This window comes from Penicillium citrinum (assembly GCF_028827155.1).
Source record: "Penicillium citrinum strain IBT 23319 chromosome Unknown utg000003l:1.0-4596430.0:1.0-4598250.0, whole genome shotgun sequence".
NCBI lineage: Eukaryota > Fungi > Ascomycota > Eurotiomycetes > Eurotiales > Aspergillaceae > Penicillium > Penicillium citrinum.
Window position 1 is genome coordinate 3,869,062 of NW_026622688.1, and position 15,371 is coordinate 3,884,432.

Sequence of the window (15,371 nt, forward strand, 5' to 3'; positions counted from 1 at the left end):
AGGGATACATGGTAACAAGCAAGGGGTCTTTGGAAAGCGAATTAGCAGGGCAAATACTGGTGGAATATGACGACTCAGTAAAAAAAAAAAACAATGCGTTGGTAATGCTGCTAGTACGTGAACTTGTGTGAAACTATGGTCAGAATGTCTAGGAAAGCTTGGAGGCATCGTAATAGAGATCGAGCAGACACCCAGCGGACCAGGCCTGAGTTGGCGACTGTTGTTGCTCACAATTAGAATTTGATAGAAAATAAAGAAGCAAGAGGGTTTCAAAAACTTACCGAATCACCGCAATACTCCCCATTCTTGTTCGTCAGCTCGGTTAATCCCTTCCAAGGACTCTCCCGCAATGCCTTCTTGCAGCCATCGAGGCGCCGAGTGACCTGCTGGAAAGATTCAATACGCTCTTCGGCTGTCTTACGACGCGTGAGATCGAAGTGTAAGAGAGCACGTAGGAAATATCCACGCTGCCAGACCCACTCCGGACCTTGGTGGTAATTGCGCCCCTTTGAGGTAGCAAAGTCGGTAGAGTCCTCGGAGTTGTTGTAATAAGGACGGTAGTTTAGATCTGAGGGATCCAAGGTGGCCATTCCAACCGGTCCAACGATAGCAGAATCGGCAATTGAAAGAGCAGTCAAGGCTTTCTCGGGCGTGAAAAGATCAGGTGCAACGGCCATTGCAATTGGGAAGTTAGCTCGAAGCTGGTAGTCTTCATAAGGCTTTCCGGACTTGTAAAGATCCTTGTATATTCCTCGTCGGTTGACAATGCTGGGATCAACATCATACTGACTGTCTTGATCTGGGTTCACTGGGATGAAGTAGCATCGCTCGAAGTTTGCCTTGATTTTCTTTGCCCATTCAGCAAAGGTAATGGATTTGCCGTCACCAAGGTCGACTCCCGCGTGGGGATAAACATTTCTTTCGTTCAATTTGGCAACCCATGAGAGCGCACTGTATGATAGACCCGTGATCTCAATTGAGGCACCATCACGTGGAGTGCCAGGTACACCCTTGTTACCGGCCTTTTCACTCTCTCCCATTTTGTCTTGCCATGTACCACAGTTGTTCTGGCTACCCCCGAAGATAATTCCGGTATCCCAGTCTACCTTGATATCAATCTGGAAACCTTCAGGCTTCATTTGCATATCGAGATCGGAACCAGCATTATATTCACGGAATGACATGCCGTGGGCATGGCGTTGGAAGACTTCTTGAATAACCTCCAGGACGGTGGGAGTCTGCGAATAAGCGCGAGGATCATCAAACGGGAACCATGTATCATCGTAAGGGAGGAATCGCCTGGGGACCTTTTCTTGCAAAAGATTGATTCCATCGGGGACCATGTTCGTGTAATCCTGGATAGCTTGTAGGAAGAACCACACCGAATCTCGCGAATTGTACCGCGGCAATTTGCCACTACCGAGGAGATTGGGAATCATGCCATGCTTGAGAACACTAGCAAAAGCTAAAATGTGCTCCTTTGCGTCATCGAAACGTCCCGTGCAAAGGAATAGGCCACGAATAGATATGAAGACATCTCTACCCCAGCAGCGGGCCCAGTCGACTGCAAAATGGGGCAAGCCAGCAGCCAAACTCGGGACTTGCTTAGTAGGCCACAGAGAGGCAGAGTTGACAAACCCGGTTTGCTGAACACTGACCATAGCAAGTTGATGAACGAACTCCTGGCCATGTCGAACAAGATCTCCGAACTTGTGAATGCCACTCTTCCAGGCAGCATTGTATGCAACCTGCAATATTATGGCAAAATAACGAGGGAGCAAGAAATTCGGCAACCCACGCACGGCATCAAACTTTTCCTTCAACCAAGCGGCTGGCTTATGAAGGGCTGCATGACCTTCCTTGGTTGCGACTTTCTCCATCCGCTGAACAACAAAATCGAGAGCCCATTGACCTTCTCGGAGATGATCACAAAGTGGATGGCCGAGCTGGTTGTATTTGATTATATCTTCAAGGACGCTCCACCAACCCTGCAAGCCAGCATAGACAAGCGGGCCATGCTTGGGAATATTGTAGACACCGTCTTGGCCATTGCTTGAATCTCTTTCTTCGGCTTCACAGCGATACAAAGCAAAGTTCAAATCAACCAAGCTGAGCTCTGAAAATGCTTCATCAGCGCCACTGGAAACAAAGTTGTCAAGGCCCTCTGCATATTCGGCAGTCGGGATCCAGGTCTCAAAAAGGGCGATGGATCCAGGCACCAGAGCCTTCGACACCGTCACGGTTACAACTTCTTGATTGCCCTCGATAGTGGTAGCTTCAATGTCGCGTGTATGACTAGGAAGACCTTTCAGTTCCTTCCCATCAGCCAGGGCACTAGACCTAGCACCATCAGATGCGTCTACATCCAGAACCCACGATCCTAAATGCTTGACTCGAGTGCCACTGATGTTAGTTGGATCTAAGATAGCCCCACTGTCATTGCCTGGGAATGCTGTATGCGCGATGAGGAAAATTCCCTTGCGCGTCTTAGGATGAACACGATGAACAGTGATAAATTCTCCGTCATGATGGATATGAGTCTCGTCATAGCCTTCCACGCCCATCTTTGTGTGAAGGTCATTCAGAATCTTCTTGACACCTCCAATACCACCTTCACCTGCCCCAGCTTTGAGATCCTGGCTTTCAGAAAATGAAGAAGAGTATTTTCGGGACTCATGGACCAAGTCGACTAGTTTGGGATATATTTCATCATACCCCATGACACTCCCAATAGCGGATGCGCACATGGCAACAAGGGCGGCATTGGGAAGGGTATCCCTGGCATCTCGTTTTTGGGCCGGTACTTCATTATCATGAGTGCAATCCATGAAGAGTGCTTGTACAGGCAAAGGCCGGATATGAGTAATCTTCTCATCCGTAGCCCCACCTTTTGCGGACGCGATTGCGTGAGAACTACCAGCAGATGGCAAGTCAACATCAAAACTACCAATTGGGCGACCTCCATGACGGTGAACCAGACGGCTCAGTTCCTCTGTACTCCAGGCTTGCATGGCCTCTCGGATGAGGGCATTGATGCCAAGTCGTTTGACGAAAACATAATCGGCCTCCTCGGAGCCTGTGAATAGCTCGGCAAAGACAGTCAGGTCTGGACGGACCTTACGAGCCTTATCGAGAAGGTACTCAGCCACTACGAGGGGAGTCGAGTGGCAGTTGTCAATTCGGAAGCCACCAAAGTACTTAGCCATAAGCTGTGTATACCGAGTCATGAAATCCCACAGGAAGGGGTTATCTTTGGGTGAGCTGCCATAGCGTAGCTTAACGCAGTCACCCCAGACAATGACTTCGCGGCGAAGGTAGGCTTTTGAATCTGGTCCGGCATTATCGCGCATCGCGTCCGCATTCCAGATCCATCCGTTATTGACCAAGGCAAGAGCTTTAGGGTTGTGCTTCTTGGTAACCTCATTTTCGGGAAGACGTGTGAAGTAGGCTTCGATGAGAGGGCTTTCTTTGTGAACACGTCCTAGTTTTGGCCCATGATCATCGATACGCAAATATTTGATGCGGTTGAATAGCTGGTCCATGATAGAAGCGACGTCTGTATCATACTCTTCGTAGAGTGGTATGTTGACAGCATCCAGAAGCTTAGAGAGTGAGGCCTCGACATCCCCAAGGTTCGAGCCATCTTGGGTGTACTCGCCATGCAGTACGGTGAGTACTGCAGCACCGAATGAGGCCTTCACAGATCGACCGAATCGTCCCAAGACCCTATTTGAATCAGGAATTCCAAGTTCACGAACCGTCAGCGTCTGCTCACTAGGTGACAGATCTTTGAACATTTGCACGTTAGGATGCTCCAGACTAGATTTATCCACATCTCCAGTAGTCCAGGCGTCTACGATCTTCTTAGCATCAGCCTTAACGTCGATAGCATAAAATTCCCATAGACGAATTCCATCGATAACCTGCTTGCGGAGAGCATTCATCACTTTCACAAGGTCTTCGGTGCATTTGAACTCCGTGGGTAGTCCGAGACTCTCTAGATCACCACTGAACTTCAACAGGGCGGTATCCAACTCGAGAGCAGATTCTAGCCAAGGAGCAGTCTCCACGCTATATCCGGCCTCCGGATGTTCCTCCAGCCATTTACTGTTGTGAGCCGTGTGGTTCCAAACAACATCTGTCAAGGTCAAAAGGCCATATTCTTTCTCCATGCGGGAAACAAGCGATGCCACATCGGATTCCCCATTGGGGAAAAAGGCAGGATCAAAAGTCAATTGATCGAAGATACTATACGGAGAATTCGATGCACCACGTTCCATCAAGGGTGTGAAGTGCACCATGTTGTAATTGCGTTGGCTAATTCCATGAAGATGCTTATCCCAGTCGGTCGGATACTCTCCCATGAATTTGGAGATGACCGAGAAGATAGAAAGTGCATTGAGAGGTAGATCTTTGCCGCGGAGAGTCAGATTAGGTGATACGTCTATGTAATGAATTGGAGTTTGAGTAGGCTCTGGGGTTGGCACAGCTTCGACTGAGAACTCCGGCAGTGGATAGAACGTGGTGTAGTAGGCAAAAGCGCCCGGGCTAGTCACTGGGATATCGATTTGGATGTTCTGGTTGAAGTTGGGCTTCAGACTACGCTGGATCAGTAAAACTGCTCTCCTACATCCTCCATGAAGACCCTGGGGGAACAAGAGGTTCTCTACCTGAACTCGCGGAATGACTGGCGATCAAAGTCCTTCCCTTCTTCTGGAAGGTTGACCCACAGACTTCCATGTCGGCAGATGGAGCTGGTTCCTTCGATGATGAATCGCAGTACGTAGCCGCCATTGGTGGGCGGAGGAAGATAAATATATCCTCCAGGAACATCTGGTGAGCCATCATCCTTTAATGGTAGAAGATAGACCTGACGTGAGGGGACCATGATGATCGTGGTCGAATCCGGCGACAATCGAGACTGGAGCTGGCAGCCGAAGCGACACACCACAAAACAGCCAGGAAGTGCTGCCTATGTACTACCTCTTGAGGAGGTGAAAGGTTTTCAACGAGCGAATGGCCTGGGAATAGGCCGAGTTCTAGATGTTGAAGAGGAAAAGAGGGAACTGGGCGTTTCCCCCTCACCAGCTGCTGCCGCGCTAGTACTACGGGGTGACATCATGCATCTGGGCCCTAGCCAGGTTTATTTAAATCGCCGAGTCGAGGCTTGAAGAGCTTTGACAGTTGGCAGTGAACTAAATACTAGTTCACGATTAACAAGCTCACAGCATGATATCACAACTATGACCTTTAGAATTTCAAGGAACATAATTAAACTAGTTTTAACTGGCGAACAGGAGATTTTTAGTCCTTGACCGCAAACCTTAGTTCTGGCAGTACCGGAAATAGTATCATAGAACAGAGGGAAAAAATAGAAAAAGGAGTTAGGAGAAAGTATCAGAGAATTCTCAATTCTATAGACATAAGGGTAATATCCAATTCGTATCAATGCGTAGGTACAGTCGTAATTCTATCCAAAGAGCCATAGCCATGCTTAAACCCAATCCCGAAAATATCGCGTAATCAAAGCCGAGCACCATACCGAGCACCATCACTCTCACCATCCTGATCAGAATTGGCAGTAGAAGTCGGGACACGATTCACCGGGGGGGCTATAAAAAAGAGAAAAAACAATTTTAATCAAACACGAACAGGAAATAAAGGGACGCCATCAGAAAGCATTTACCGCTCAATGTAAGAAGGAAGCTCAGAAACCTGCATGGTTCCTTTCAGGATACCTGATGATAAGTGTAAGCAGATGAAACTATTTTATAAGACAAATCGCAAGGAGAAGGGGAAGAAAAATAAATAACTTACGGTAGACAGCAGTGAACAGGGGGAAGTCGTCCTCCTGGCCCTGATTCTTCAAGAAGCTGTTCACCTCGTAGGCGGTCAGGGTGCCTTGCAGCGACTGACCGTTAAGCTCGTCCTTCTCGATCTGCTCAATGGATTGGTTGCGCTCAACACTGAGCTTGGCGCAACGGAAGTTGCGACCAGCGCTGGAGCTAGTAATCAGATCGGCAACACCAGCACTCTCATCAGTAAAGGTACGTTGGTCAATGGTGGCTCCGAAGAACTTGTCACCGAACTTGACCATCTCCATCAGACCAACACGCATCACGGCAGCCTTGGCATTGTCACCCCAGCCCATACCGACAACGAAGCCAGCGGCCAGCGCGACAATGTTCTTCAGAGCACCACTGATGGAAACACCAGCGACGTCGCTCACGACACGAACGTGGAAGTAAGGACGGTGGAAGAGAGACTTGAGGACGCCGTGATCGACGGGCGGGAATTCCGTGGGCAGAGCCTGGAGCTTGACATTGGACAAGTTGCCGGAGACATCCTTGTGCTCAAACTCAACAAGGTTTACTTGAGAGCCCGAAGGCGAGGGAGCCTTAGAGTCAAGGTGAGGGGGGTCATAGGCGACGGTGGTCTCAGACCACTTCTCTCTGGCCACCTCGTTGGCGATATTGGCGCCAGACAGAGCACCACAATAGATACCAAGAGTCCTGCCGATGGTCTCGGAGAACAGATTGACACCATGCTCGTGGACATCGACACCCTTGATACAAGAGATACCACGAGCGTAAGGCAAGATCTTACCCTTGATGGATTCACAGGTCTTGACGATAAATTGGTGAGGAAGGTTGAAAACGAGGATTGTGCTGTCCTTCACCGCGTCCTCCAGGGACGGGTTGGCGTGCAGATTGGCAGGCAACTTAACGCCAGGTAGATACTTAACATTCTCGTGAGCACGGTTGATGATCTGGGTCAATGGCTGGGGCCCAGAGTTGGCGGGGTCGTAGTGAGGCGAGTCCTTTGGAATCTCAACGTTCTCCTCGAACACCCACATCTCTACCTTCTCCTCAAAGAGATCGGAGTTGCTGGCAGCATTCTCGGCGACAATCTTGGCAATAGCACAACCCCTGCGAGTGAGATCCCAACATTAGCCTCAACGATCCCAACGGTGGCGTAAGAAGTCTGCTTTCAGCTCAACATTGGACCGGACCATTTGGCCGTCCCTTCCTCTCTTCCTCTCTCCAAGAGATATGCTGGCTCAAGGAGAAGAACAGAGGGAATAGATAGGAGATGATTGTGACGATAACAAAAGAAAACGACATTGAAGTTGAACATAAAACATAAACATAAACATCAAACATCAAACATCAAACATACCAGTTGCCGGAGCCAACAACAGTGACCTTGTGCTTGCGCTGATACGGAGCGAGTGAACCCATGTTGGATAGTGATGCCGAGGAAAATGATCTGCACGGGGAAAGTGTGGCGGGGGGTGCAGATTTAAAGGGCGCTAGGGAAGCCGACGACAATGGCGATGGCAACGGGGGCAACCGGGGGAAATTTGCAGTCTGGAACCGGGTGGCTAGCGGCGACCGAGGCAGCGTGGACCTGTAACCAAAAAGATACAGGCGGGAAAGGCGCATGGAGGAGAACATGCAAGGCAGGCCCTCCAATGAGGATAGGGACAAATAGGTACTTGAGATCGGGATATGGATCCAGCGATGGAGGGAGCGTTATTTCTGATGTCACCGGGAGAAAAAGCCAGGGGGGTTCACCCGACAATGTGGATCGAACTCACGTCACAGCGACAACATCGTCCGGCAATCTTCTCAGAAGAATCCGATGCCCCTCGGGGGAGATCCGCCCGGGGTGAGTCAATTAGGTAGGCGGTCACGTTGTTGCCGCTCAATTTTCAGTGCTGATCCTCACATGGGAATATGAACCCGCTCCGCTCATATGCTGCTCCACCTTCCTGCCCGGCTCCAACTTCTTTTATCCGGTTCTTTCTCGTCAAAAAGAAAGATAAACCATGAAGGCAAAGGCAAAGTCCGCGGGCAGACCTACCCAGTCTGGTCCATTTGGGGATGATTTTCGAACCAGCAAAAGAGACAAGCGGCAGATCAGACATGCCACGCTTATGTCCAAAATTGCAAAGAATTCCACTAAAACTCCGAAACGTCGACGTGCCTCGAAAAAATTGGTTGCCAATCTCGAATCCCTCGCCGATGCTCTACCAGATGCCGCCGATGATTCCCATGATGCCGTCAGTCAAGTGAATGTCATCAAACAAAATACTCTTCGTCACAAACCTGGTGCTATGAAGCGGAGGGAGAAGTTGGAGAAGATTGAGAGAGATCGATTTGCGAGAAACATGGCACAAATGTCCGCTCTACCATCACAATCAGGACCACCAGCTGAGACAACCACCACCACCACTACCACTACCGATGCCAATCCCACAGCAAACCGATGGTCAGCTTTGCGGAATTTCATCTCACAGACAATGGAACAACAACCAGTTTTCAAAACGAATCAGTCATGAAATTCGTCACTGAAGAATCTGTGCAGCCGCCGAGCCTGGCTACGACAATCAACGATAATCCTCTCCCGTCGGAACAAATTTTCACGATATCCAAGACCCTAGCAGCACCCCGCTAAGATACTACTAAGTGGACCACAATGCATGAGGAGACGGGAAGACCCGGTCACTTGTCGGTCAGAGAGGTGATTTAGTGATCAAAGCCCACCTCACAAGGGTTTCAGCAGCATCACAACATCTACAGCATGTACATAGGACGAACCGCTTATGATATGTCGGCCAATATGTCGAACTTGTATCTGGTGGCAGATAATCTGGCTGTCTAGCTTTATTAAGAAGCTACTTAGTCTTGCCGCCTAGAGTGTATCAAATATTATCAGAATTCAAACCAAATTATTATCTATCATCTATTGAGCTTGCAGTAAAATACTTGTCAATTCTATTCTTGAGTGAGGTAAAGTGATTATGTGAACCGAAGCTTGGCTCAAATCTAAAGTACACTTAGTTCTTCAACTTGCACATGCCAGCATCATCCCAGTCCTCACTGCCAACACCCTTGCGAGAGATGAACAAGCCCTCCGGATCCCACTTCTGCTTGATCTCGTATAGACGAGGATAGTTTGCCCCCCAAAATGACTTTTGGAACCCAGGCTCATATGGGTTCGCCTCATTCAGGTACGCACCCATCTGGTCCTCGCCTTCGACAGACCTCAGGATTGGGATTTCGACCTCAGTCATGTTCTTGATGATGGCACTTTGCTGCGCTAAAGTCGCATTCGCCTCCCAGCTCCGGGAAAAAAGCAGGTGGGAGACCGTCTTCCGCCATGCTGGATTGACAGCGCTGTGAATATTCTTGTTTGCAGCGACAGCTGGACCGGCAACCACGTGTCCAATGAATGAGGAAAACGGGCTCCAACCGATGCTCTTCCATGCCTTCGCCAGTCGATCGGGGCCATTCTCTGACAGCATCAAATCCTTGGAATATAAACGCGAAGCAAGCAGCGCACTTACGCCCCCAGTACTATCGGCGTCCGATCCGGAAAGCAGAATTTCGAAGATTGTCGAGTTAACACTTGGGAGGGCAATTGGTGCGGCTTCAATTTTGATGCCGTTGATTTGCCTGAGCCTTTTCGCCAGTGGCTCATACAATTCGATAATCTCTTTCACGTCCGTCTTCTGTGGAAACAGAAGCAAAGATGTAAGGGCAGAAACGGTGGTATTTTGACCGTATGGCAAATTTGGAATTCCAAAATAGTATCCCGAGCCACCCGCATCATTGAGTGAAGGAAGAGCTGCATGGAAAGCACTGAAAGCGTTCCAGAACCGAGGATTGTTGCCCGAGGTAGTGATATTGAGATTGTAGGCAATGACCGGTGCTTCAGGGTGTGTTCGAACTGTGACGCTGGTCACAATACCAAACGTTCCTCCACCACCTCCTCGTAAAGCCCAGAAGAGATCCGAGTTTTGATACGAGTTCGCAACAACCACGGTCCCCTAAGTGAAGGTCAGTATTTCTGTCCAACATCTGCGAAGTCTAGATCTACTTACCTCGGCAGTGACAACCTCGAATTCGAGCGCATTATCTGAGCCCAGACCCTTCCATGCACCAAATGGACTGTGTCCACCACCTTGTATGTACCCTCCAGCGGCACCAACAGTATGAGAAGACCCTCCAACTACCGTCCTGTTGTGCTCTGCAACTGCAAGGTATAGCTCGGGCAACTGCACGCCAGCCGCCATGGTCACAGCGTGGCCTTCACTCTTGCCAAGTGGTGCACCTTTAGGAGTGAAGTTATCAACGACTTTGATACTCTTCATCTCATGCGTCAAAATCTGGAGAGACTCAGGAGCTGTCGAACGACCCAGAAAATCATGGCCTGTATTCTTGATAGCAAGCCTGAGGTTGTTGGACTTTGCAAACCTGACTGCCTGCTGAATATGAGAGGTGGTCTGCGCCTTAACTGAATACAAAGAGATGCGGCCCTGTGCACATTTGCTGTTTCGAGGAGATTCAATATAGCATGATTCATGATGTTCAGGCCAGGCCTCCCACATCTGGTTTTGGACTGCACCTGGTTGGGCTGAACGCCAGACAGAATCTGCCCAGAGATCAGTCGTTGCATTGCATGCCTTGGAGTCATATTTTGATCCATGACAGACTGATGCAGCAGGTTCTATGGCGACCAAGTTGCCTTGAACAGTATGGTTTAGTTTAGACCATTTATGTTCCGACGGCCAACAGTCATCGTGTGGTCGACATCGACAATGACTAGACTGCGGTGCTGCTATAGCAGTGTAACAAAAAAGGGCAAGTAGGAGGAATTTCATCTTGTCGGTCTTTTTTAGGGAAAAGAAGAAAACAACCTTTGTAAATGGATTGAGCTGATAGTCACAGTCCTAAACTCGCCTTCAAGGATAGAAGTACTAGTATTTATATTGGATTTGCTATGAAGGCAGTGCTCCGCCAGCTGGGCAGTGTTCATGAACACGAGCCTCATACTGCCTTTTCATACGTCTGGGCTTTGCTCTACGGGCACAATAATACGAGATTACCGGAATGGGACATGCTGACCCTAAGAGTTTAAGTGCAGATCATAAAAGTGGACAAGATGACATCAGCGCCCAACCAATTAGCATATCTCGCGGAATTGACCCAACTTGGAAATATGATAGAGGGGTTCTAGAAACTTACCTTAGAAATATCCAAACATTGCCATCGCACGAAAGAATGATTAAGTCGATAACCGCAGTTAATGCCAAGTAATATCGCGGCATGGATATGACTAGCTCTATAATATTATTCCACAGTGGATCATTCCCAGCAAATGAGATAGGGGGGCCTTGCGCAATGCACGGTGCTGGAGAATGGAATCGTGGGAATAAAGAACTTAGCTCGATTTTGTCCATGCTTTGCATAGTAGTCTCCCAAGCCAAATTCACGGCGATACGGTATCTTCAAGGGGAAAGAATCAAGCCTTCACCGCACCTTCTTTTTTTGTCTTTGGCGGAGTCTGCGCCGAACATGCCGAGTGGGCAGGCACGACTATCCGCCCGTGACTCAGCCGATAAGATCACCTGCGGGGAAAGCTCCCTATCTGATCCCATCGCTTCGTCCCCGAGAGACGTCTCCAACTATAGTACTCACATAATCCTTCTTCCTCATCCTTGCCTTTGTATTTGTTTCATCATCTTCAGGCCATGCTGAGGCGGCCCCCGCACCGTCAGGCGTTAGCCTGCATGTATCGACAAGCTATGCCATCACACCGATGTCGGCCCATACTCTCATCCCTCGGCCAAAGACGTCTCCTCACCAGCTCTTCGACAAGTTTCCCAACGGGTTCACAATTTAATAGGTCTGACTTTACAGGTCAGCCATTTACCGGTAGTTATGAGCCCGGTCTGCCAACAACCGGGCCGTTAGCATCGACGCCGGCCTTTGGCGCCCCGCGTATTACTCCCAAGGTCCTGAAGCAGTATCTCGATCAATTTGTCGTGGGACAGGATCGCGCAAAAAAGGTATTGAGTGTGGCCGTTTATAACCATTACCAGAGGGTCCAAGACTTGCAAAGGCGCGAAGAAGAAGCGGAAGAGCTTCAAGCAAAGCGTCAACGTCGGGAGGCTTTCGAGAGTCACCCATTGGAAGGTATGTCCCTCGCCAATATGCTTGAGAGATCCTCCATGTCTGACATCCTCTTGCTATCTAGACGAATTTCCTGGACAGCAGTCTGCCGTTGGTATTCCGTCTACCCCCAAATCCCGACAAGTAACTCCTTTAAACCAAGCTGAGCTCGTCGATAATTCGCCACTACAAATAGAGAAGTCAAATATATTACTTCTTGGTCCATCGGGCGTTGGTAAAACACTGATGGCTAAAACACTCGCACGAGTTCTCTCTGTCCCTTTTAGCATCTCCGACTGCACTCCATTTACACAGGCTGGCTACATTGGCGAGGACGCTGAAACGTGTGTCCACCGGCTGCTGGCTGCTGCGAACTATGACGTGGAACAAGCCGAGCGTGGGATCATTGTTCTAGACGAGATCGATAAAATTGCCTCCGCTAAAGTCAGTCACGGAAAAGATGTTGGTGGTGAAGGAGTGCAACAGGCACTTTTGAAGATCATCGAAGGTACCACTATCCAGGTCCAGGCAAAATCAGAAAAGAATACTCGTTCGGCCAGCCCGCCAAACTCCTATCCGTCCAACAGTCCTTTGGGGAATACGCCTTTCCCGCCACATAACAACCAAGCAGCCAAAGGGGAGGTTTACAATGTTCGCACAGACAACATTCTGTTTATATTTTCTGGTGCATTTATGGGTCTGCATAAAGTGGTCATGGATCGGATATCCAAAGGTTCAATAGGGTTTGGTCAGCCTGTTCGAGCAGCAACAAGCTCGAGCGACCAGTCAGGCCCGTCAGCATCCTCCCCAACAGAGCCTATTCCGATCACCCCTGGATCCGAAGAGGAAGCGCTCTACAAGAAACATCTCCCATTTTTCACCTCTGCACCTCCTGGACCAGGCAATGAACCGAACTATTTCAACGCATTAGACCTCGTGAACCCCACGGACTTGCAAACTTATGGCTTTATCCCAGAGCTTATTGGGCGAATTCCGGTCACCGCCGCATTATCGACATTAACGCAACCCTTGCTTCTACGCATCTTGACTGAACCCCGCAACTCCTTACTAGCACAGTACACTACCCTTTTCTCGCTTTCTGGGATAGAATTGCGTTTCACAACGCCCGCATTGCACAGGATTGCGGCAAACGGTTTCACAATGGGGACAGGGGCAAGAGCCTTAAGGACGGAGATGGAAACCATTCTCAGTGACGCGATGTTTGAAGCCCCTGGCTCTAGTGTGAAATTTGTTCTCGTGACCGAAGCAGTGGCAGACCGTAAAGAGAAACCAATCTATCTCGCTCGGGGCCAAGGTGGCAAGTTCCACGCAATGATCTCTGCCGAAGAAAGCGAATGGGAAGAGAAGACTCATCCTGATAAGAAGGGCAAAGAGAAGAAAGAGAACTTGGCTAGTGATGATGGCACGAAACATGCAACCAATTTTCAGGAATATCGGAAGCGGGCTCATGGTTGATCTATTGGTAACATCGTTCTGTCGTTCAAGTTGATTCATCAGGCGGCATGCGGTCTTGTAAATACTACCTGGATTTTATGTTCAGAATTTACGCATATCATTTATGAAGCTCCCCAAGACCCTCGCACCTCAATCTACTTTGATGGCCCGTACGATTCCTGATCTACTAACTAACGAGTGCCTTCCGTTCCTCATGACAATTGTAACAAGTACATTAGTAAAATATTACTGTAACTAGTTCTACTGCTGCCAACAGGCTGTTGGCCCTCTGTATATAGGAGCAGGTGCTAATGACTGGTTCGCCCTTGGAATACAACAATACTATTGTAGAGCGTGGTACACTCTAGATCCAATTTCATTTTGAATTCCCTAGATTAAGCATCGAAAGGTCACGTTGAATCCTGGCTCTAGGCCGCCCCTTAACTAGCGGAGAAGAACATTCATCAAGTGGAGCTGCAGGTGGGCCCGAAGCGTCGTGGCAGGATCTGGACCACAAAGATCATTACAAGAGTAGTACGGAATACTATTTGACAGGTGGCTGTCTATACAGGTGGGAGTTTTTATTGTAAAGGGGGAATTCGAATATACTGGTTTTTCCAAAGGGTACAAAATCACGTAGCCCCGAATGACGCCCAACCGAAATCATTGCAACAAGCAAAGACCGCAGAGCAAATAGGAGAAGCAAAAAAAGACGCGGTATAAGGTCTGGTAGAAGCATCAATTTCGTCGGGGACCACACAGAGTAACTAAACAGAGACACAAAAAGGAAGAAGCAGAGGAAACGCAAGACTCCGACCATCTGAGGAGATTTCTGGGTTGAGAATTCCATCTTCCCATATCTTCTACTCAGATCCCGCCTGTGCATTCATCTTCACGTCAAATTACAGACTCCATCAAAGACCCCGGCCATTTCAAAATCACGATGTAAAAGAAGAGTCGTTGCGATCGGTAATGACCTCCCGAACCGTCTAGCAGCATCCCTGCTTCTGGTCATTTTCCTGCGGGGTGAAGTCGATCGTGCGGCCTTGGCCGGGCTGGTTTAAAGTCGATTCTCCAGGCTCAAGGGCCTTGCTAGAGACGATGCGGTAGATTTCTGCCCGCCGAGTTAGTACGCTGCCTGTGGTAACGTCGTTCTCATGCGCCGAATAAATTACCTGTGAGAATGTTTTGGAAAGCAAGTTCGACGTTGCTGGCGTCAAGAGCGGAGGTTTCGATGAAAGAAAGGTTGTTCTCGCCTATTGAGCGTCAGCCGCCAATTCACAATGGCAATTTCTCCAGGGGCAAACGGTAACGTACTGGCAAACTGCTTGGCCTCGTCGGTGGGGACCGCACGCAGGTGCCTCAAATCACTCTTGTTACCGACGAGCATAATGACGATGTTAGAGTCGGCGTGATCCCGCAGTTCCTTCAACCACCGGTTGACATTCTCGTAGGTCTGGTGCTTGCTGATATCATAGACAAGAAGGGCACCGACAGCGCCACGGTAGTAGGCAGAAGTGATTGCGCGGTAGCGCTCCTGGCCAGCAGTATCCCAGATCTGTGCCTTGATTGTCTTCGAGTCTACCTGGATCGAGCGAGTCGCAAACTCCACGCCGATAGTGGACTTAGAGTCCAGGTTGAATTCGTTGCGAGTGAATCGACTCAACAGGTTGGATTTACCGACACCGGAGTCTCCAATCAACACCACTATTTTCAAACGTCAATATACTGATTTATAGTGCATTCACCACAGGAGTTTATGGGAGGTGTTCATTCGGAGGACACAAAGTGGCGGAGCGGAGGAGTTGCGGCGACCGCACGAGACAGACAACATTACCTTTGAAGAGAAACTAGAACACAAGTTAGCTAGAACATATAACAGACCGATCAAAATACTTACATCGTATTCGTCGTTGGCCATTTTGAGATGAGGGAAAGAAAGACGTGGGGAGAGAA

At 49.1% G+C, this 15,371-nt stretch overlaps 7 protein-coding genes across 7 annotated transcripts; 3 read left to right on the top strand and 4 right to left on the bottom strand.

Annotated features, from left to right (window-relative positions):
• Positions 1-148: 148 nt before the first annotated feature.
• Positions 149-4,888, bottom strand: N7469_004685 (putative glycogen debranching enzyme Gdb1; the record flags this gene model as incomplete). Its single annotated transcript, XM_056643605.1, has 3 exons — positions 149-217; positions 282-4,599; positions 4,671-4,888. The coding sequence occupies 3 exons, from the start codon at positions 4,886-4,888 to the stop codon at positions 149-151; spliced, it is 4,605 nt and encodes a 1,534-aa protein (XP_056503017.1).
• Position 4,889: 1 nt separating this feature from the next.
• On the top strand, positions 4,890-5,171 carry N7469_004686 (uncharacterized protein; the record flags this gene model as incomplete). Its single annotated transcript, XM_056643606.1, has 1 exon — positions 4,890-5,171. One exon carries the CDS (start codon positions 4,890-4,892, stop codon positions 5,169-5,171), a length of 282 nt encoding a protein of 93 aa, XP_056503018.1.
• A 352-nt stretch (positions 5,172-5,523) lies between these two features.
• Positions 5,524-7,241, bottom strand: N7469_004687 (glycerol-3-phosphate dehydrogenase family protein; the record flags this gene model as incomplete). Its single annotated transcript, XM_056643607.1, has 3 exons — positions 5,524-5,612; positions 5,818-6,929; positions 7,180-7,241. 3 exons carry the CDS (start codon positions 7,239-7,241, stop codon positions 5,524-5,526), a joined length of 1,263 nt encoding a protein of 420 aa, XP_056503019.1.
• A 590-nt stretch (positions 7,242-7,831) lies between these two features.
• Positions 7,832-8,344, top strand: N7469_004688 (FAM207/SLX9 family protein; the record flags this gene model as incomplete). The annotated part of the gene is made up of 1 exon (XM_056643608.1): positions 7,832-8,344. The coding sequence occupies one exon, from the start codon at positions 7,832-7,834 to the stop codon at positions 8,342-8,344; it is 513 nt and encodes a 170-aa protein (XP_056503020.1).
• Positions 8,345-8,842: 498 nt separating this feature from the next.
• N7469_004689 (FAD-dependent oxidoreductase) lies at positions 8,843-10,669 on the bottom strand (the record flags this gene model as incomplete). Its single annotated transcript, XM_056643609.1, has 2 exons — positions 8,843-9,835; positions 9,890-10,669. The coding sequence occupies 2 exons, from the start codon at positions 10,667-10,669 to the stop codon at positions 8,843-8,845; spliced, it is 1,773 nt and encodes a 590-aa protein (XP_056503021.1).
• An 870-nt stretch (positions 10,670-11,539) lies between these two features.
• N7469_004690 (putative ATP-dependent Clp protease) lies at positions 11,540-13,436 on the top strand (the record flags this gene model as incomplete). The annotated part of the gene is made up of 2 exons (XM_056643610.1): positions 11,540-11,984; positions 12,046-13,436. The coding sequence occupies 2 exons, from the start codon at positions 11,540-11,542 to the stop codon at positions 13,434-13,436; spliced, it is 1,836 nt and encodes a 611-aa protein (XP_056503022.1).
• A 968-nt stretch (positions 13,437-14,404) lies between these two features.
• Positions 14,405-15,336, bottom strand: N7469_004691 (Rab family GTPase; the record flags this gene model as incomplete). The annotated part of the gene is made up of 5 exons (XM_056643611.1): positions 14,405-14,529; positions 14,591-14,671; positions 14,733-15,122; positions 15,253-15,265; positions 15,316-15,336. The coding sequence occupies 5 exons, from the start codon at positions 15,334-15,336 to the stop codon at positions 14,405-14,407; spliced, it is 630 nt and encodes a 209-aa protein (XP_056503023.1).
• Positions 15,337-15,371: the final 35 nt, after the last annotated feature.